This window comes from Parus major, chromosome 1, assembly GCF_001522545.3.
Source record: "Parus major isolate Abel chromosome 1, Parus_major1.1, whole genome shotgun sequence".
NCBI classification, from domain to species: Eukaryota; Metazoa; Chordata; class Aves; order Passeriformes; family Paridae; genus Parus; species Parus major.
Genome location: NC_031768.1, coordinates 59,949,142 through 59,970,768, shown reverse-complemented (window position 1 = coordinate 59,970,768; position 21,627 = coordinate 59,949,142). Strand labels below are relative to the sequence as shown.

General features: G+C 45.3%; 1 protein-coding gene and 2 long non-coding RNA genes across 14 annotated transcripts in view; 2 read left to right on the top strand and 1 right to left on the bottom strand.

Annotated features, from left to right (window-relative positions):
* TSC22D1 (TSC22 domain family member 1) overlaps positions 1 to 1,779 on the top strand; it is a 93,155-nt gene extending 91,376 nt beyond the window's left edge. For all 5 annotated transcript variants that reach the window (XM_015623804.3, XM_015623800.2, XM_015623815.2 and 2 more), the window contains one exon: positions 367 to 1,779. In XM_015623804.3, the coding sequence (XP_015479290.1) occupies positions 367 to 627 (261 nt within the window). In that variant the 3' untranslated portion in view covers positions 628 to 1,779. The remainder of the gene's footprint in view (positions 1 to 366) is intronic.
* A 2,555-nt stretch (positions 1,780 to 4,334) lies between these two features.
* On the top strand, positions 4,335 to 8,598 carry LOC107202863. Of its 2 annotated transcripts, none has more exons than XR_004497574.1 (2): positions 4,335 to 4,451; positions 4,638 to 8,598. It is a non-coding gene; the product is annotated as an uncharacterized LOC107202863 (long non-coding RNA). The 2 variants fall into 2 exon arrangements; XR_001520879.3 differs by having other exon boundaries at positions 4,621 to 8,598.
* LOC107202864 lies at positions 6,334 to 21,119 on the bottom strand. Of its 7 annotated transcripts, none has more exons than XR_004497575.1 (5): positions 19,633 to 21,119; positions 19,393 to 19,467; positions 15,524 to 15,638; positions 13,354 to 13,473; positions 6,334 to 6,430 (listed from the first exon to the last, which is right to left on the bottom strand). It is a non-coding gene; the product is annotated as an uncharacterized LOC107202864 (long non-coding RNA). The 7 variants fall into 7 exon arrangements; XR_004497585.1 differs by lacking the exon at positions 6,334 to 6,430 and adding an exon at positions 12,076 to 13,314 and having other exon boundaries at positions 13,397 to 13,473; XR_004497584.1 differs by lacking the exon at positions 19,393 to 19,467 and having other exon boundaries at positions 19,633 to 21,118.
* Between the last annotated feature and the right edge of the window lie 508 nt (positions 21,120 to 21,627).

Genomic DNA, 21,627 nt, shown 5'->3' with positions numbered 1-21,627 from the left:
TCTCCGGCTGTTGCTAGGCAAACTCCGAGCCTTTAACTCCCGGCTATAAATAACTCGGCCGCCCATTGGCCGCGCCGCGCTCTTACGTCACCCGCGGTCGCGCGCGGACGGCGGGAGGGAGGGAAATGCGGCAACCTGCGCCCAGAACTGGCTGCAGCCGGCGCGCGCGGGGGCGGGGCCTGGCGCGGGGCGGGGCCCCGGTGCAGCCCGCGCCGCACGTGAGTGTGGCGGTGACAGCCCGGCCCGGCCCGGGGACAGCGCTGCCCGGGGCCAGCGGTCACACCGGCCCTCCGCACAGCGGGGTCTGCTGCGTCCCCGGCCGGGCAGGCTGGCAGCCTAATGCCTGCACTCTCTTCTGTGTTTCAGGATCTGGTAAAGAGTCACTTGATGTACGCAGTAAGGGAGGAAGTGGAGGTCCTCAAAGAGCAAATCAAAGAGCTGATAGAGAAGAACTCGCAGCTGGAGCAAGAAAACACTCTGCTAAAAACACTTGCCAGCCCAGAGCAGCTTGCCCAGTTCCAAGCACAGCTGCAGACTGGTTCTCCGCCTTCCTCTTCCCAGTCACAAGGGACAACAACACAGCAGCCTGCTCAGCCGGCATCACAGGGCTCAGGGCCTTCAGCATAGCTCAAGATGTCATCGCCGTCATGATGGCTGGCTTCTGAACTGCCCAGAGCAAGGAGGACTAGCGGGAATCCGCCACAGCCGCCCTTCATCCATTTCAATGCACATTGCAACCCAGACTGAGGACTCCATGCCTTGCACACATCAGGAGAGGCTTCTGCCCCTTGTATTACACACTCATCTGTCTCTCTCTTACCTCCCTTACCCCTTTGGCTTGAAGGAGTCTATGTTCTTAGGTTGGTTGAATAAAATAAACTTCTTACAGAGAATTAGCACAAGTACACTGGGAACTCGAGCAGCTTCTGCAAATGGCTGAGAAACGAAGCTGCATGCCTGAATTTTTTTGTTTGTTTGTTTTTAAATCTTCCACTCATCCAGTGCTACAGCTGATACAAGTGCTTTTCAAGTTTGGAAACGTGAAGAAATAGACTGGAGTAAGAAGTGATGGCTCAACCCCCTGTAGTGCATTGGGGTTCCAAAGTGTGGACTGGTGCATAGGATCTAAGAGGAAGAGGGAGAAAGGTAATCTCAGTGTTTAACACTTAATTGTCACCTGAAACCTTAAGTGCAAATATTTGCACCGTTTTCTGATGCAGTGGACAGGTGCATAAAGCTGTATTATATATAGAAAACAGGTAGGTGACAATACAGTTGTTGGTTCATAGGATAATTACAATGAAGGTTATTTGCCTACTGTATATTTGTGTATTTAGTGTAATTACTTTGTAAAATAGAAAACTGTAACTATTTAGGTTGTACAGATTGAAGTCTAGTTGTTTCATTGGCTGATCTGAAGAAGTTTGAAAAGTTTTTTTTTTATGCTACAAAAATAAGAATGCACCTACGCAACTGTTCAGAATTTGGCAAATTAATGCTGTTTGTGTAACTTCTGAAGTTCCCTGGCTGCTGATTATCTTGAAGTAAATCATTGTTCATTGTAGTTTGGTTCAAGATGGGAAAAACCACTCCAAAAATTACCAAGCAATGAATCAAAGAAAAAAAATAAATTGAATTTCCCAGTATGGATTTTTTGCATATGATCTGTATAGTAGTATGCATATGTTTTTGTGCATGTTCTCTACAGTTGTAACACGTCAATGTATTTAACTGTTGCACTTGTCAACTTTCAATAAAGCATACGATATTGATAAATCACTGTTTGTATATTGTACTGGTGTTAACCGCAGCCACTTTTAGGATGTTGCAGTGCAGTTTTATATGGGTGGTGAGGTCAGGAAGCCCAAGTCTTGGTGCAGGATGCTGCCTGTTGGCTGTAGATCTTTAGTTTCAGCTAAAAATGCAGCTCCTGCTTTCCACAGCTCTTTAAAACAGATACTAAAGTTAAATGGAGGAGGATGTAGTAGGGAGCCTAAGCGAAATGCTGGGTTTGGTCCAGTCCTATATGGTCAGGACTGTAGGGCCACAGATATCTGTTGTATATGAATATATAAGTTGTTTCCTAGTGGCAAACTCTGCCCTTGCCTGTGCACTGGTCGTCCCATGCTGGCGCAGTTCCCACCCTTAACTCGGGGTGACACAGGCAGTAAGCACTGCAGCTATCCCACCAGGTCAGGTCAGCCTGTATTACAGTATTAATTTTGCCTTCTGGAAACTGTTGAGAATAATTTCCACTTTTGCGTGTGTAAGTTTGGAAAGAATGCTTCTTTAGTAATACCACTTAAAAATGATTTGAAGCTTACGAGTTTCTAGGTGAATGAGTAGTGAAGGTGTGACTGATACACTGCAACCAGGGGAGCAAAGGAATTTGCAGTTTTACAGCAGTGACTTAAAATGTGAATACAAGGAATTAATTTGACTTAAAATGTGAGGGTTAATCACAAAGAGTTTTTTCTAGGGTCATGTGACTGCTTCCTCCATGTAATGAAAATCAGGAGATATTTTTCTGGAGCTTCTTGTTACTGAGACTAATCAAGTGTAGCAGAGGAAACTAGAAAGCTGAGGGTTCAAAGGTAGGACAGGTCATTCTTGTGTCATTCATAGCTGAAGTTTTGCTTTTGGTAGATGCTTACCATGTAGCAGTTCAGACACTGCTTAGCTGAATCGCAAGTAGTTGAATTGCCTTTATTGGGATTCCCATATTAAAGTGCTTGTGTCAGTGTGTCTTCATGGAAGCATGAACTTGAATTCATAGTTTGTGTTCTTGAGATTTCAGTGTACAATTCAGGAGCCTTCTTAATGAGGAAATATCAGAGAGATATGCAGGGTTTTTTTAATGGATTAAGCTAAAATTAGAAATTGTTGATGGCCTTTGTGGCAGAACAACACTTGAATTATTTGGATCTGACAAAAGGAATGCTAATTTTGGTGCTTTTTAAAGGGCTTAATTGTCTCCAGTTGCCTTTATATTCTGACTGTCTCTTAGCACTTCCAGGCCATAATATTGTGAAAATTGACTTTTTTATATACTTAGATAGCTCAGCTTTTTCACCCGCTTCAGTTATCAAAATTTGTGAAGACTTTTTTGGGGTTTTTTTGTTTAAAAATGAAATTGACTTCTGGGCTTATTTCTTTGAAAAACTGCGTCAACATATTCTAAATTCAAGTTCGGGTTTTTTAAAATTGTTTTTTAATAAAGGATTTGGAAGGCTTCAGGATTTTGGTTAGGTAATACATTAATAATTTTCGTACACTGTACTAAACAGTGGCAAATCTATTCATTTATGTACTGAGTAGTTCTAAACTGGAGCTGGTTCTTGGGGCTGCTTATTTATTGCTAAAATGAGCAGTGTTTTGTTGCTGAGATGATTTTAGCAATAGCTCTGTCAAAGCTGCAGCCTCTACATGAAATGGATTCAAATTGACTAAAATTGTGCTTGAAATCCAGACAAAGAGTAGATGTTTGTCAGTTATGTTGTAATACTTCTGGAATTAATTGTTTTTATTTTTGCTTTTGTACTAGAAAAAACTATTTTTCAGAGAACTTTAAATCAAATGTTATCAGTGGTCAAGAGCATTGTCTTTTTCCACCAATTTTTTTCTTTTTACAAATGCGCTGAGAGTCATATTAAATGTATCTTTTTATGTCAAGATTTTTATTCGCAGCGTATCTCCAATTCAGTAACTCTTCAGGCTGTATTCAAGCTGTTTGTCGTTTAATTTCTTGTTGTCAATTAGCTGCACACTGGCTTTATCCTTAAATATAAATGCAATATGATAAACTGATCAAAACACATTGTCAGAGACCAGGTATTTTTTCTTCTTATGGCTTTTTTTTTTTTTTTAACCAATACTATTTTGGCAAACAATTCTGAGGCAAGTCTAGATGATTCACATTCTGGGGCCTGTATAAATGCTTGAGAGCGCTGGCTGTAGCTGGGGTAGAGCTAATTTTCCTCAGAGTAGGTGGTATGGGGCTGTGTTTTGGATTTGTGACCAAAACAGTGTTGATAACACAGAGATGTTTTTGTTACAGCTGAGCAGGGCTGACACTGAGCCAGGACATTTCTGCCTCTCACCCCACCAGAGAGAGGGCTGGGGGTGCACAAGGGGCTGGGAGGGGACACAGCCTGGACAGCTGACCCCCACTGACCACAGGGCTATCCTACAATCTATGTGTTGTGCTCAGCATATAGAGCTGGGGGAAGAAGGGAATTCGGAATGATGGTGTTTGTTTTCCCAAATCGCTGTTACATGTGGAGGAGCCCTGCTTTCCTGGAGATGGCTGAACACCTGCCTGCCCATGGGGAATGGTGAAGGGATTCCTTGTTTTGTTTCTCCCTTAAACTGTTTTTATCTCAACGCAGGAAATTTCTCACTTTTCTGATTCTCTCCCCTATCCCACTGTGGAGGAGTGACTGTTGTGGAAGGTAAGAGAAATAAGAGCAAGTGGTTGATGTGGCATTTAGCAGCTGCCTCGTTAAAACCACACCAGTCCTTTTTGTCACCTGCTTCGGGGCTCAAAGTACCACCAGATGTTATTGGAATGTGCTGGATCGATTTTATAGCTATTATTGCTGTTTTGCTGTTAATTGACAGGCTCCTGTTTGCCACAGGGCTCGCTTGCCTGAGTCTAGTGCTCATTAGTGGCTGCTCACTGAACTGCTGTGCTGCTTATCACCTTACTCTGCGGTGCCTGGGAACATTTCGATAACGGCAGTGGCAATGTGTCGGGCTGGCAGATGGCCAGAGCTGCTGCTGCTGTTCTGGACAGGCTGGAGCTCCAGTGTGAACTCGAGTGGAAGGGCCTGTGATCTGTGGGTGAGCCCATGTGGGAGCTGGGCACCCTGAGGCTTCTGTGGCCCTGGATAAGGCCACGCCAGAGCAGGTACATCTTGCAGCATCTGTGGCTGTGGTTACGTCTGTGCCGCAGCAGCTGGACCTCGGAAGGGATTGTGGCCCAAGGCTAAGTCCGTGCTGGAGAAGGCACACCTTAAAACATCAGGGGCTATGCTTGTGGTCTTGCAGGAGCACCCCAAAGTGTGTGGCTGTGATAAGCCCAGGAGAGAGTAAATAGACCCCTGGAGGGACTGCAGTCATGGGTAAGGCCATGCTGAAGCAGATTTACTTGCAAAGGGACTGGCTGTGGGTGAGGCCATGCTGGAGCAGGAACATCTCTGAAAGCGTTGTGGCCCATGGAAAAGACCATGCTGAAACTGGTCTACATCAAAGCAGCTGTGGCTGTGGGTAAGTCCATGCCCCAGCATACAGACCCCCAAAGAGTCTGTGGTTCGTAGGTAAGGCTTCACTTGGAGCAGGTACACTCCTAAGGGACTGTGGTCTGTGGAAAAGTCCAAGCCAGAGCAGGGAAAGCAGAAGAGTTAACTGCAGTTTTAAACGCCATGGTCTGCTCTGAATGAACCAGAGGTGGAGCTTGTAATGGAAACATCTCGACGCTGTTGTAATGTGGAATTTGAGCTGTGTATTGTAGGAATTACAACAGCAGGAATCACCCAAACCAGTGGAGGAGCCTTAGAGGAAGCAGTGCAAGTACAGCAGTGACCTGACCTGACCTGACCTGCCCTGCCCTGCCCTGCCCTGCCCTGCCTTGCCTTTGGTGCCCACTAACTCCACACAACACACCACCTCTCCTGTCCTGACCGAAGTCATGGACTAAATGAATTCAAAAGGACATTTTGTGGATGTTTGTGGGTGCTTGACAGACATTTCACAGGGGTGATCCATAGACTAAGGAAAAGATACCTGTGTATTGTATCAGAGGATGGTGACAGTGGTGGTGGGTAATGAGGATGTACTGGATTGTATGCGAGACCTGAGCATGATGTAAATAATACAGAATCAGGAATGGAGAATACACTGGTTTGGGCTGGGATAGAGCTTGGATTGGTCATAGGAGATAGTGTGGGGCTGTAATTTGGTTTTGTGCAGAAAACTGTTGGTAACACAGGGATGTGTTTGTTACACCTGAGCAGAGCTGACACTGAGTCAGGGCCCTTTCTGCTTCTCACCCCACCAGAGAGAGGCTGGGAATGTGCAAGGAGCTGGGAGAGGACACAGCCTGGACAGCTGACCCCAGAGGAATATCCTGGACTACATGGACTACATGGTATCATACTCAGCACATAAAGCTGGGGGAAGGAGAAGGAATGTTTGGAATTATGGAGTTCATCTTCCCAAGTCACCATTATGTGTGATGGAGCCCTGCCTTTGCAGGGATGGCTGAACACCTGCCTGCCCATGGGAAGTGATGAATGGATTCCCTGTTGTGCTTTGCTTGTGTGCACGGCTTTTGCTTTACCTGTTAAACTGTCTTGTTATCAACCCGTAAGTCTTCTCACTTCTCTGAGTCTCTCCCCTGTCCCAGTGGGGGGGAGTGAGCAAGTGACTGCTGAGGAAGGAGAGAGAAATACTCTTCAATAACATTCCTGGAAACTGTCCAGAGAGCACCCAGATAAAACCTCTCAGCAGCAGGGGAGTAAATGCAGTGCTTTAGAGATGCCTCTCCCTCATTCTTATGGAATAAATCAATGCCTGGGAGGCAGCTTCCTGTGGATCAGCTGCAGAAAGAACCACACAAGAGTATTTAGGAATTACCACCCATGATTTTTTTGTAGCTACAAGTCTCAATACAAAGAATTTTAATTATTATTTATTCCTTGCAGGGAGAAATAGCAGCTTGCTGGCTAAGGGCATACTTGTTTGTTTAATATGTGCCATTTGCAAAACCTCTCGTTAAGCATCCTGAGCATGTTAGTAACAGGTCACATCTTACAGATGATGCATTATTTCTCACTTTTTTCCTCTCTCTTTAGGAATATGTTTTTTAACTTCCTGGTGAGTTTTCTGCTGGAGTAAACCTGAAAGAAGTCAGAAATTCAAGGAACTCAGCCCAGTTCCAACCTTTGCTGTTCAGTGTTACTTCAGATGCATGAAATTAAATGCAGGATGGTTGCTGGAGGGACCTCCTGAGAAGTCTGGAGTGAACTTAGGCATTTGAAATGTTTGGAGATATTCTGAAAAACTCCTGCCACTGGGCCAGTCCTTTTCCTGCAATGAGTATGCAGACTCTTCTGCATTTGTTTAGTATGTGCTGAGCTAGGTCAACAAACGGCCTGCTTGAAAATCCCAGGCAAGGAGTTTCCAGCAGACACTGGCAACTGCCCTCCTCAACTGGGGTCCAATTTCCAACAGGAGCAAAGCCAAGCTCAACAACAAAGTTAAAAGCCAAACCATGAAAAAACTGACTTCCTTACATTGTAAATACATCGGAAAAGGGCAGCAGTTCAAAAGGGAAAACGAGCAAAACTCTGATTATTTTCCTTGAAACTGAATCCCAGGGGGTGATTGTCCATTGAGATGCCCCCAGGAGAGTTGTGCTGCGCCAAGAAGCAATAGGGTTTGGGTAGGACATGGCCAAGAGGCCTCCAAACTGTTGCACAACAGGAATTTGGGTACAGCGTAACAATCGGCTGAGGAAAGGGAAAACAGTTCTCAAAAACCTTACTCCTCAGCTAAACCAGATTCTCAGGTCATCTTGAAGCTTAATTTTGATTCTTCATCTGTGTTGGGTGGGGGTGGTTTTTCAGTGACGTGTATGTGGTAACACACATTGGATGCAGTTCAAGTCATCGTGAGAAAGTAGCTACAGGCAAAAAATAATAAAAAAAAAAGTCATAATGCTCTGATTTGTAGTCTTGTTGTTTGGGTGCACTGAGAGCTCTGTTCAGGTTCTCCCACTTTGGAGCTCTAAAGGCACTGTAAAATGACAAGAGGTCTTCAGCTGGCGAGTGCAAGCTCAGGGCAAACCCACCATAATCTTGGAAGTAACAAAAGGCCAGTGAGTAAAACTTTTCAGCCTTTAAAACCAAAGTCCATAACAAACCTCAATGGCCTTCAGAATGGAAAGCAGATGAAGTTGTTCATCGGGGAGTACTGGAAGCAATAGAGATGAGCTTATTTGTGTATTGTATTACTGTTAGCTGCTTTCCACTCCAACATACACTCAGGATCTCTAGGATTTGGAAGCTGGGCATCTGTGCTGAGGTTTCAGACCTCCCCCCCCACACCCCAAAACAAAAAAAATCTTAAACGAATCTACCTGGATTATGCTCTCTGTGGAGGCTGCTGTCAATGGCCACCCTTCTATAAGTTTTATTACTGAGAACCTCCCCCTTCTGCCTCTTTGCTCCTGCTTTAATTGAAGCTTTGCTAGCAGATAGCCATCAGAAAAGACATCTGCAATTCAATTAGATCTGTGCTTAAACTCCCGATCTCTGTGAAACCGGCCGCTGCCAGAACAGAGTGCCCTCCATGGGCTGGCTCACTGGGGCTGCAGCCTGCGGTGCTTTGCACTTCGTCCCTCTCCTGCCCTGCTGGCCCTGCTTGCAGGTGCTTCAAACAGGACCTGTTCCCCACAGGAGGCTCGTCGGAACTCATTTCCTCTTCCTTGCAAAGCCAGAGAGAAGCTGGAAACTTGGCACCACTGAGGAGTGGTGAAACCTGCTTTATAATGTACTGAAATGGTTGCTGCAGAGTGGAATCTTTCTGCCATGGGAGGTAGGATATTAAGGAGCTCTAAAGGTGCTCCAGAGATAACTTATTGCATCTTTTGCATAGACATGAAAGCATGATGAATTTATAGGAATGTCCATACCAAAAGAAGCTGGACTTTTTTTGCTGATTTAATTCAGTCTCTGGTGCTGTAAGTGGCATTGTTCCCTGGTGCCAGCTGCTCCAGGGCCACCATTCCTGCTTGCAATGACCCTGTGAGGTGTCTGAGGTGAGGTCCAAACATTTGAGCAGGCCAGGCCACTGAACCCTTGCAAGAAGCATCTCTTTGGAAATATTTCCATGACCTTAGAGGTAAATGTTGGTCTCTAAGTGATGTCAGGCTGGTCCCTGACACAAACCACAACCTTGTTTATAAATGCTCCAGAAGGATGTTACAAAGTGCTTCGGTGATCTTGCTTAAAGCGTTTGTAAGAAGTGATTATAAAGACTTGCAAAATCACAAGTGAAACAAGCCAGAAGGGCTTCTTTGTAGAAAAGATGTAGTTGATGAAAACCCCAGATCTGAAGAGAAATGAAAAGTGAAGGTGAGCATGAAGAGTGGATTTGGTTTGCAGCTCACTGCAAGCTTCCCTGCCTTTAGGGAGAAGTGGCCCCCAGTTGATAGAGGGGAAAACTGAATACTTGCCTGGGATGGGAGAAAACCGAATGGGGTTCAGAGCAATGGAGCTGAGTGTAGCAGATGGGTTGGAGTGCTGTACCTGTCTGCCCCTGAGCACAGGGCTTATCAAAGCCTTGGTGAGAAGCCTGCAGCCATGGGCTTTCTCCATCTGCCTTTCACAATATTGTTGTTCTTAGTTGAATCTTGCAGGGGAAGGCATTAAGTCTAGCAGGGGTCCCTTTCTGTTCTAAAGAGTTGTCAGTGAGGAGGTTTAGGGCTGCTTTTCTTCTGGAGCATCCTCAAAGCCTGAGGTGTTTTAACTTGCTCCTGGACAATCTGGGTTTTGGCAGGCACATGTATGTGCCTAGATCCCCCAGGCCATCCATGCCAAGCCTGTTGGATCAGGAGGTGGAATGCCTGTAAGACAGGTAATACAGGAGCTTTCAGCTGCCCACCCACCCTGCCCTCAAGGAGCTCCTCATGAGGGTTATGCCCCCAGCCACTGGTGAGGCACATGGGGTGAGGAGAGTGCTGCGCCTCTGCATCCTGTAGCCTAGGGGAAAACACTTCCACTTTCCATAGATCTTCTAATTTCATCTCAGCATGGATGATCATAGGCAATCTGGAGGTAAAATCAGTATGTACCACAATTCTCTTTGCGTTTCACTACACTGGTTCAGTGGCAAGCACCCCTTTATTTAAAAAAGTTTCCTTTTGGGGATAGGAAAGCACAGGTATCAGTTATTAATAATTTAGAGAAGAAAAAATTATTGCATCAATGCTAAAAATCTAATGTAAATATAAAACACTCTGAGGAAGGCCACAGCAGTTCTGTGCACAGTGATGTACATCCCAGGGGGAAGAAAGAATCTTTCCAGCAAAGCCTGACAGTTCGTGGCTGTTCCAGCTCCTGGAAGACCAACCAATCTAGGGAAAGGTTGAAATGATGCTGTATATGAAAACTCTCAGACATTAAATTTCTTTTCAGAAAAAGAGAAAAGAAAAGCAAACTTTATTTTTGATTGAAATTTTCACAAAACTCTATATATACTTCAGCGTTTCCCAATGAAGCTGCTTGCCAACATCAGTACAGAGAATGGATATATCAGCTATCATCTATGTTAGAAGCAAACCCAAGATAAACCTTCAGTACTGCTAATTTCTGATGACCTTATTGTAATGCCAGATAGATTTGATGTTCCCATTAAAATGTGATTTCCTGAAATAATGCTGCTCTGTGAGGCTTGTACCTTCTATTAAGAATGAGTCAGCTTCTAGCCTTGGGTTTCTGGGTAAAAGAGCTGAAAATATCAACAAGCTGCAATACAACAAGCTAGAAATCAGGAAACAAATAAGAGAAAAAAAAATCTAAAATTGTTTTTTAAGATTAAATGACATATTTGGCCTGAAATTTTGGATAGTTTGACAACTCTGAAATTGTGATGCACCAAACTTGTTCTTGTGCTGTGACACTGACACAATCTGCCTTTGGTGTCATGGTGCCCTGCTCCTGCAACAAATTAATTAAGAGTTTGAGGTTAAACAAACACAGGATCCATCTTTCTGTCTCACAAAGAGGGACTGATTTTATTTTTTTTTCTATGATGTGTGACAGTTTTGTGATATTTAAGCATATGATAGATTTTTGACCTTAAATACCATTTATCTCTTTCATTCCCAGGGAGCATTTTGTATTCAGTGTGTTTTATCTGGTGACTCATATTATCTGCAAATAATCAAGCTGAAATACTAATTGCTTTTGAAGAGGGAATAAAGGATGACATTGTTCTGGATCATCAAAAGCAATTCAATCTGTTCCTCAAGGCAGGAATAAAGGTTGCAGCCTTGTTTATAAAAACTGGGAAGGCAAGGGGCCACTCTCTTTCAGCTGTGAAGGTGGGTGAGGAGAAACAGTGTTCAGAGTGGGGTTATAGAATGCTATGGCTCTACTGAGCCTATTCAAAGTAGCGTTTAGTTCAGAGGCAGTGGTGTTCATTCATTCACCCCAAAAGAACCTGGAGGGCTTTTATTATAGCTCTACAACCTGGGCAGCGTTTGGCACCAACTGCTTTGTAGCAGATTGCTTCCCTGGAGCTCTTGCAGGCTCTGCCCAAGCACCAGGGCTAATGCCCTTCAGTGCCCAGGGGCACTGCCACCCTACAGCCAGCAGTGTTTCCTCAGTGGCCCCAACAGTGGGGGCAGGTCTGTGCATCCAGACCTCTCCAACGGGATTCCTAAAGCTTAGGCTGTGTTTTGAAGGGTCAAGAGAAAGCACTGACTTGTCTGTTTTCTGGAAACTGCTGGCTAAATCAACGAGACTGAAAAAGAGCAACAGCCATTTCCAGCAAAAATAACCAGAGACAGTAATGGTCCCATCTCCAGTCTACTACAAATCATCCTTTCAGAACTTCATCAGGAGCATAGCGAAGTTCAGGAGAGTTGTTTGAAAAACTGGAATCATAGAATAATAGCATTGCTTCTGGTTGGTTTGCAATGCCTAACCCAAACCTCTCCCCTCCCAGATTCTGGATTTAAGGGCCTGGAGGAGAAGCCATATGAAGAGCAGCTGAAGTCACTTGGTTCTGCTTCACCTGGAGGAGGCTGAGGGGAGACCTTTCAGTCTCCAAGCCTCTTGTGAGGGGAAGAGGAGGGGCAGGCACCGATCTCTTCCCTGTGGTGACAGTGACAGGACTGAGGGAATGGGCTGAAGTTGTGTCAGAGCAGGTTTAGGTTGGACATTAGGAAAAGGCTCTTCACCCAGAGGGTGGTTGGGCACTGAAACAGGCTCCCCAGATAAGTGGTCACAGCATCAGTCTGACAGAGCTCAAGAAGTTTTTTTGGACAATGCTCTCAGGCACATGGTGTGACACCTGGGGATGGTGCTGTGCAGGGCCAGGAGCTGGACTCCATGATCCTCAGGGGTTCCTTCCAGCTCAGCATATTCTGAGATTCTGTGAATAATGATTTACTGCACATTAACATACTTACTGCTGGGTTGAAAAGACAAATGTACACAATCCTATGGCTTTTGGTTTTAAACAATTTGCTTTCAAAAGATGAGAGGCTGATCTAATTGTTTCTTGAGCAGCCTTCGTTCCACAAATGCTGGAAAATCATTTTCCGGGCTGTGACGCCTGATGACCCGAAGCATCAGGGGATGAAAGCAGACCCAGACATGAAGTGACCTGTGCTGGTGCCTATTTGTGCTGCACATACTGACACAGAACCCCGGTGTGCAGCAGCCTGGGCTGTGCTCAGACGTGCTCCATGTGTTGACGCCACACCAGCAAGTGGTTGTGCTGGACAAACAACTCGCTGTGCCAAAATGCCCCCAGACTGGAGCTGCCCTGGATCTCCACCTGACCTTTGGTGGTGTGATACGAGTCCTTCAACCCCAGACTGGTTCAAATGCGTGCCTGAAATGCATTTATTTTGGCAGCCAAGGACTTTCTCCTAGAAGGGTTGGATGCTGTGCCTCCGATGGCACATGCCTCCAATGGGAGATGACCTGCACCACCAGCAGAGCAAATGCCATTGCTGCTGAGGGTAAGGATACAGGACCATGCTTGGGCAACCCTGAGACTTGTTATCTCCTGACCTGGGATTCATAACATGATTGCAGGGTCATAGTAGCATAGATGTAGAGTGACTGAACCCTTAAGGGACCTGGGAAGGTCATGTGCTCCAACTTCTCACTGAAAGCAGGGCTAATTTCAGCATGAAGGCAGATCACTTAGGACTGTGTCCACCTGAGTTTTAGAAACCTCCAAGGACAAAAAAGACCTCCTAGGGAATCTTTTCCAAAGTTGTTTGGGCTTTTTCCTAGTATTCAATCAGACCTCTCTTTGATGCAACTTTTGTCTTGGCCCATGAACCTTCTCACCTCATTTAGGGTGAAATAATTTGCAACATGCAGATGAGAAGCACCATTTTTTCCCACTGGTGAGACCTTGTGCATGCTGCTTCCCTTCTACTACCAGTTATCCTGGGTTGCAGACATCTCCTCCAGCTGCCGTGTCCATCAGAGACAATCAATCCTTCCTCAGCTGTGACTGTCCACATGGAAATCTGGGGTAGCTTCTGCCTACAGAGCAGGAGAAGACCTGCTTTTAGGGAGAGGAATAGAGGCTGGTTGGCTTTACCTGCTCCACCTGCAGCTCTCGTGTTGAGGGGCCGCACACTCACACCCAGTCTGTCTGTGGTGTCCATGTGCTTGGCATAGGTGACTATGGAAGAGCTCCTCTTCAGAATGCAAATCAAGACTGAAATTACAATGTGCATGGGTTTGTTTGTTTGTTTTTCCACAGTGTGTAGCTGCAGTATTTATGTTATTGGAAAGCCATGGGCTCTCTGGAGTCATCCTGCATCCCAGGATAAAAGGCAAACATGTATGGGGGGGCTGGTCAGAACAGTGCATTTGAGAAACAAGGATGAAATAATCCCCAAACAATTAATTTATTTAAGAATGACAAAAGAGCTTGCAGGTGATTCCTTTGTTCTCTGGTGGGGACAGTAATATTTTGTCTATAAAAAGGCTTTTTTAAAAAAGCTTTTTAAGTTGAATCCATCAGAATTTTTTCAGTGAAGTGTTTTTGACAGAAGATTCTGATCAAAATTAAAATAATTACAAAAAAGTAGCCAAAAATGCTACAAACTGATCATAGATGTGTACAGAGAAAATATAATAGGAATGCTTTCAGTTCATAAGTTGTTCATTTTAAAAAAGCTGGAATTTCACAGTGATACTTTTTAAGTTATGTGTTCTGTGGGGTTTTTTAACATCATGGCCGACATGTCATGAAATCATCACAGTGCATAATAACATCTTATCATTTCTAGCTCAGAGTGTTGCCTGTTTGTTGTAGTGAAACAGTTTGGCACCTGATCAAAGTGTCTCCTGCCTGTCTTGTAAAAAAAAATAATGTCAAACTTCCATTACAACACAGACAGGAGACACTTTGATCTAGAAAAGAAAGTATGTTAGTATTTACTAAGTGGCAGATGGTTTTAATAGTTTTAAAATGAAACAGAATAAAAAAATAAGGTTTTCCTATATAATATGCAGGACAAATGAAATGCCATGAAATCATATGAAAAAACCCTAAACTACAGATAAAAAGCAGGAAAGAGCATTTCTTAAGAGAAAGTGACCTTTTTTAAAGGTATTTTCCTTTGTCATTTGCTTTTGACCAGGCTGGGTTTGCCAGGCACTGAGTCTGCCCTGCGCTCTGCTGCTGGGATGGGTGCATGGAGCTGGCAGGGCTGTGAGGCTGGAAATGCCTAACTTGGTTAAAAAGAGAGAGCAGGTTGACCTATGGGACAAGGATGACTCCTGCACTGTTGCCATTGGCTTGTTTAATGTCCAAGAAAAATTCCAGATCAGCAAATATGCCTATTCTTGGAAAATACGTTTTTTAAACAAAAATAAAACCCAAAAGAGCTGCCTGATCTGGAGCATAAACTTGAGACAGTTCCCTGTGCTACTTGGGGATCTGTTCCAGGAAACAGTTTGCTGAGCTCCATGTCTGACTCCAGCTAGTTGGGAACTGGGTGCCAGCATCACACCACATTAGTAAGCATATAACAATAACCATTATTATTATTATTGTTATTATTATTATTCCTCCAGCAACAGGCAGAATCATATGCTAGTGTGCACACAGTGAACAGCATCCAGAAATAAACACACAGAGTCATCACACAAATGCTCCCCAGCAAGAGCAGAGTGAACTCACCTCAGCTTCAGGCTGGCTTACCAATACAGTTTAAATCAGTATAAAACAAAAACGTCCTTTTGTGTTGCAGGGCCTTGGTTAGGGAGGTTGATAGAAGCCCAGTGAGGGCTCCCCTTCCCCTCTGAGAACTCATCCTGCCCTGCTTTAACTGTTATCCAATAATGTGAACATCACTGCTGATCCTAGGATCATTTAGGTTTGAAAAGACCATCTAGTCCAACCGTAGAGCAACAGCTGAGCTTGCAGCTGCCAGCAGCATGGCTGGCTGGTGGTGGGACATCCCACTGGTGTCCTACCACAGGCTTCCAGCTGCACAGGCATCTGCCAAATGCAAGAGCAGCTGACTGCTGGCCTTCCTGCATCAGACTGTGGCAAGTCCTCAGAAGACATGAGCTGGCCAGGAATTTGTTAGCATTTGTGCCATCAAAACCGGGGTTGTCCAAGCCCCAGGCACAGCTGTGCTATCAGGAGAGGCAGCTGTGACATGGAATGGCTCTGCTTCCTGACTGTCCCTGAGGGCTTGCCTGAGCCTGTAGTCCTCCTGTGTGCTGAGATGCTGGGCATCTACCTGCCATACCTGTCTGCAGGATGGAGCCAGCACAGCACGCATGGTGTCCTGAAAACTTTTCACTGTGAGATTGTTGGGTGCCAGCAGCTTTCCACTCTGGTATTCATAGCAGACCTCCACATGCCTGTGGAAAGCAAGGCCATGCCACATAAGGGGTTACTGCAGGAGAAAGCACAGGGAAGAGGAAAGACAGACTTCAAGCCTCGAGTCAGCCAAAAAGCTGAAATTGTAGGAAGCTGCACTGAAAAGATTTAAAAAAATAAAGAAAAGAAAGGGAGATTTGAATGGATCCAAGCCTGCTGAGCTGTATAAAGGAGAAAAACAGCGCCGGCATGAAACTGTTCCAGCTGCTTTCCACAGACCCGGCACAGCAAATTTGTCACAGGAAGTAAAGCAGAGAAAGGGAGTGAAATGGGTCAAGGCAAAGAGGGCACATGGAGGGATGGATGCTTTCTACCTCTGGCAAGGCCAGAGCACTGAGCTCAGCCCTGCATGTGGGCTTATGAGCAGCACCGGATTTTGGGTGCCCTTGGAGAGGCACAGCAGGGATGTAGATGGGGAAATGTCCCCTGGGACTGGCAAAAGCAATTGTGTCACCTTCTGTCCCCAGCCACTCAGGGTGAAGCAGGGAGAAGAGTGAGCACTGCCTGCAAGATCTGTCAATCTCTCCCTCCGCGCAGCAGGTGAATCAGGGGAAACACATACACAAAAACCAAAAAAAGAAAAAAAAAAAGGAAAGCGAGAAAAGCCACTCAGTGTAGGAGATGAAGCAGTCATAAAAGAGATGCCTTTCAGGTGTAACATGGTGTGTCAAGAGTGTCCGGGGGGAAGGTTTACCACTCCTGTCTGGTGGGAAGACAATACCATCAAGTCCTGCAATCAAACAGCCCTTCGAGAGACTGAAATGTTAATGGTTAATGACTCAAAACAATGGCCCATTTGTGGAGGCGGCTGGGTGCTTTGCACCCCCCGAGGGAAACCTCTGCTCTGCATAAGCCAGAGGGGCTGAACAATCACCAAACAATCACCAAAGCCAAACATCTTTGAGGCTGATAAGAGACACATCCAATTGTCCTTACACAACTCACCCAGTTGCAAAACTCCCCCCACAGCTCCTCCTGGGAAAGGTCCTGAGGGTTTTCATCCCTCCTGATGGGGCATTCCTGGCTCAACTGCGCTGATGCGAGAGGCAGCTGTCATTTCTTAGAAGGTGTCACAAACTATCAGAGACCCCCAAAGTGCCCCCAGACTCATTTCTGAGGCTTTCCACCAGAGGACTGAAAGCTCTCCATGAGGGGAGCTACCTGGGCGTTCCCACCGGGCCTGAGTCTATTTGAACACATCAGACTCTGTGTTTTATGGGTTTTTTTCCTCACCCCCAACAGATCAAGGCTGTGATCATCACTTTGATCCAGGGACACTAAATTGTAACAATCAAGTCTGGCCGTGAGATCCATGGGTGGTGATGTGTTTCTACTCTTACTTTTTCTTCCTCTTTCTTTTCCCTTACACATTTTCCTAAGTGAGTGATATTTTTATGCTTTCATATTGCCATATTACTGTAGATAACAACAGTAACCAAAATAGCCACATATACCTGCTTTCCATTGGAACCAAACTGTTCTAAAATAAACCCTAGGTATATATCTATATATATATATCTATATATATATATATAGATATATCTTTATGAACACTGATCATCCAATGTCCTTTCACTAATCTGCCCCAAGGGATCTGTAAGCAAGATCCTGGTTTACCCTCACCTTTTGGGACTGGGTGTAACAGGCCCCTGTCGGATGGGATCCTGGGGCTGTGAACCCAGCTCCAGGGGGAAGGGATGGGGTTACCAGCAAAGAGGATGTTGGGTGAAATGGTGTGGAAAAAAAGCACTGGGAAGGGAAATGATGGCTGGGAAAGAAAGCTACAAGAAAGCTGGAGAGGAATTTTTTGTATGGATATGTAGTGATAGGATGAGGGGCAAAGGCTTTAAACTGAGAGAAAGTGGGCTTATTTTAGGTATTAGGAAGAAATGATTTCCTGTGAGGGTGGTGAGGCACTGGCACAGGCTCCTCAGAGAAGCTGTGGATGCCCTATCCCTGGAATTGTTCAAGGTCAGGTTGGACAGGGCCCTGAGAAACCTGATCTAGTGAAAGTGTCCCTGCCCATGGCAGGGAGGTTGGAATGACGTGATCTTTAAAAGCCCCTTCCAACCCAAACCATGCTATCATTCTATGAAAAAGGCTTTGTAGGTAAAACAGCCAATCTCAGATGCAATGTGTGTTTTTCACCTCTGGTACTTAGAAAAGGCCTGTAAGAACCACCTCTAATACATGAAGGACATAGGCCTGTGCATAAAACCTCTGGGGTCGCTTAGGGTCCTCCCTGGGAAGAAGTGAGCAGGAAGAGGATGGGAAATAGCTTTCAGTGACATATACCAGCAGAAACAAAAGCAAGCTGTTGCTCTGCTCTTGAAGGTGGCCGGTTAGGAGCAATGGCTTGAAGCTGATGGAGGAGCAGGGCTCAGGTAAGACTTTGAGATAGGGGCTGAGCAGTGAGAAGTCACCCACTGTGGTGAAGCTTCCTGGACTTATGTGGAGTTTGACAAGTGATTCAGAAATGGCTTCTGCCAGCAGGAAATGTTTGTCTAAACCCAGCTCCCCCAGCCATCTTATTCAAGAAGAAAGTTGAAATTTCTGAGAGACAGCACTAAACCTATGCCATTATCAGTGCTGTGTTTTCAAGATAGGTCTCTAGATAATGACACTAATTCTGTTTTTCAAGCAAAATTTCTGTGTGATTTGCTGGAGGCTGTGCGCAAATAATGAGCATCCCTCAGAGTTCGATACTGCAAATGTTTTTTGCTTAGAAATCAATCTGTTGATTGAGGAGGTCATTTAGTGCTATAGAAATTGTGTTGTCTCCCAAATCCAGCCATGAGTTTAGGAGAGGAGGCTGCCTAGTCAAATGTGTGCTTTTGACTTGGTCTTGGTCAGAACACGCTTGAGCTCCTGTGCTCACTGCTTCCCCCACTGCTTCCTCCTCCTCGGCATCCCAGCGCTTCAGGTGCTCTGGGGCAGACTTTGTTTTCCTGCAGGGCTGGTTCAGTGTGATGAACATGCAGATAGAGAGCCCAGGAGGCCACTTTGTGCTGTCTGCCCGAGGATCCTTGAAGGTTCCCTCAGCTCTGAGGCTGGGCACCTTGTTGTGACATGGAGCAATAATTTGGAGATAATGATAACTTAAGACTCTTGTATAAGAAGCTGTTTTTATAATGGGTTTTTAAAATCATTTCCCTCTTAGTTAAATGTCACGGGATCAAAAAGCCCCAGCAGTCCAAGTATGGCTGTTCTCAAAGCTCAGGACTAAGCACCAATCTCAGCTTGGCCAGACTTTGCTGAACCCTTGCAAGGAGAAAGCCCTACACAGTGATTTGTACCAGCACACCTGTATAGAAACATCATGATGGGATATATTCAGTGTGATCACTGGAACGTGTAAAACATGCCTTTGAAAGCAATTCAAAGTTTGTGGAAGCTTGAGTGGGTCAGAAGGGCCTCCAGGTACCAGCAGAGCACAGCACAGGTCAGGGACCAGATGCTCCAGCCCCCCAAACCCCATATCCCTGTCCGAAAAGGTGGCCCAGTTATCCCTGTTAGATGTCTCTAATGAGCTTGTAACCTAAAACTATAAATACATGAGCAGATTTTGTCACCGGGGCTCACCCAAAAGTCTTCCCTTGAGAGTAATTAAAGCTATTGCAGATGGCAGCAGTGACAGTCACTGCCCTCTTGGGAGGGCAATGGATAACACTGGATAACAACCTTTGGGAGAACAGCCCACCCAACCCCTGCACCGCTGCCCAGGACCCCACGTACCGAGCAAAACTCCCACCAGCTTCCATGTCCAGACATGTTTTCTGTCAAGACTGAGCAGCCATGAAATAGTGAATGCTGAAAGTTTGGGGAGGAAAGGTAGCAAAACAAACTTTATTGCTATTTCCAGAGCTGTTTCCTAAGGCACAAACACAAGTTTCAGGGGGAACCATGCCAGGCTGGTGACTGCTTTCCACCTTCCTGCTTTCCCTTGGTTCCCACCCTACGGAAGCATGTTCCTACCTGGTTTGCAGACAAAAAAACCCAAAGAGGGCCGGCAGCTGGATCCTACTGGGGACTTCTCCCGTGGCTTCAAAAATATGGGTGGGGAGAGGGGCAAAAGGAGTTTTCGGTCGTTACTGCTTTGCTCTTTTGCTCTGCTAGCTCATGTAAAAACAGATGCAGAAAGACAAGATAAGGAACTCTGTGGTTTCATCTTGTAACCTCAAACAGCAAACACTCCTCAAAAACAGTTTACTATGTGGTCACGTTGCTTCGAAGAAAGGATAAGAAGCCCAACCGAAAAAAACACAATATAGTAATTGAAAAATAATATTTAGTCACAGAGGAGCTATAAATAAAATAGGAGATGCCCTGAGATCTGAAAGCCTCAACAACTGAATAGCATCTCTCTCTCTGGAGGTTTCTTCTTTTCTTTTCCTCTTGTAGAGATGCTTCAGTTGCTATTGATACAGGCACCTCCTCCCATCAACCGGCTAAATGGTTTGCCCACACCCCTCAAGCCCCATTAAAATAGATGCTTTTCAGCATGTGCCAGGAATAGCCTTATGTGAAATGTGCTAAAATGTTGCAACTTCTATTGGGTTTATTTTGAGTGAGTACATTGAGACAGGGCTTTGAGGCTGGAGACAAACGTGGAAAGGAGAAGTTCATTAATTTATAGTAATTTTGAACTGCTGAGTTTTGTTTTCACGTGTATTGCTAGCATGGCAGTGCAGAACAGGTTGAAGATTTAAAAAAAAACCAAAAAAAACCAAACCCAAAATATTAAATACCAACGTGTTAACTACAGCACTTGCAGCTTCACAGAAAAAAACAGATGTTCTCTAAATGCAGATGTTGCCAGGACTGAAATAACAGCTGGCATATACTGATAATTACTAATTGGAGTCGTTCAGTGGGTAGAGCTTAACAGCGGCAGAGTAAAGGCTGACTAACAGACTGACTCCTTCCCCCAGCTCCAGAGACTATCTGAATTTCTACTTTGGCTTCCCTTTCTTTCTTCTTTCTTCTTCCTTTTCCTTGCCACTTTTAATTCCAGCTTCCTCAGTGCCTTCCAGGAGCCTCTGTTTCCTCTCCCTCCCCCTGCCTGGGTACCCACCCCATGGAGGCAGGTCCTGGGGCAGCTGCCGAAGCCAGCCCCTCCCCAGGGCAGCGGCTGAGCAGGGAAGGAGGTTCAGAGCAATCAACCTGAGGGGTGTCACCCACGTTGTCCCACCGAGGACAATAGGTCTGCTTGATGCCAAGCATGGAAACTGAGCTTCAAACACAATTTTGGTGCAGGGAGTGCAAAGTCCCACTAACCAGCGCAGGGCAACTCAGCAGGAACATCACCTTAACGCCAAGGGGTGAGACCTGGAGCTGCCGTGGGGCTGTGGGCAGCAATGGAGAATCCCAGGCTGTTTATGCTGTAAGTGGTAGCTCCTGCTGTTAGTCATGAGCACTTTGAGCAAAAATGGTGCCTCACACATCAACAAGCAGCAGAAGTGAAAAACAGACTGACTTGATTTAAAGTAAACATGAGAAAAACAAATCCACCCAAACCCTCACGCCGTGTTATCAGAAAGGTACCAGGCTGTAGGAATGCTGTGGGTTTAACTAGCTTATAGTAGCTGATTTTGAGTTGCCCTTTTTTTTTGTAAGAAAAGCAAATCAACCAATTTTTCCTACGAACTGGAAAATGCCAAGAGCTGTAATATATTGATTTTAAAGTTTGTCTCCAGAGATGTGAGGATGATTCAAGAGTAAAGCTGGATTGTGGCCGAATTCATCTGAAAAAAGTCCCACTTACCATGGTGTAGTGGGTCATTCTGCCAAGCCACACAAAAATTCTGCTGTGGGTCTCTCTCCACCCTTTTGGGACACCAGAAAATCTTATTTCCTCATTTCCACTTCTGGGATGGAGGGAAGGGAAAGGAGTACATCCGTGCACTTTCCACCTATCTCATTTTCTTGGTGGATTTAGACCAAGGAAGAACTGTAAATGAGTTTTGAGTC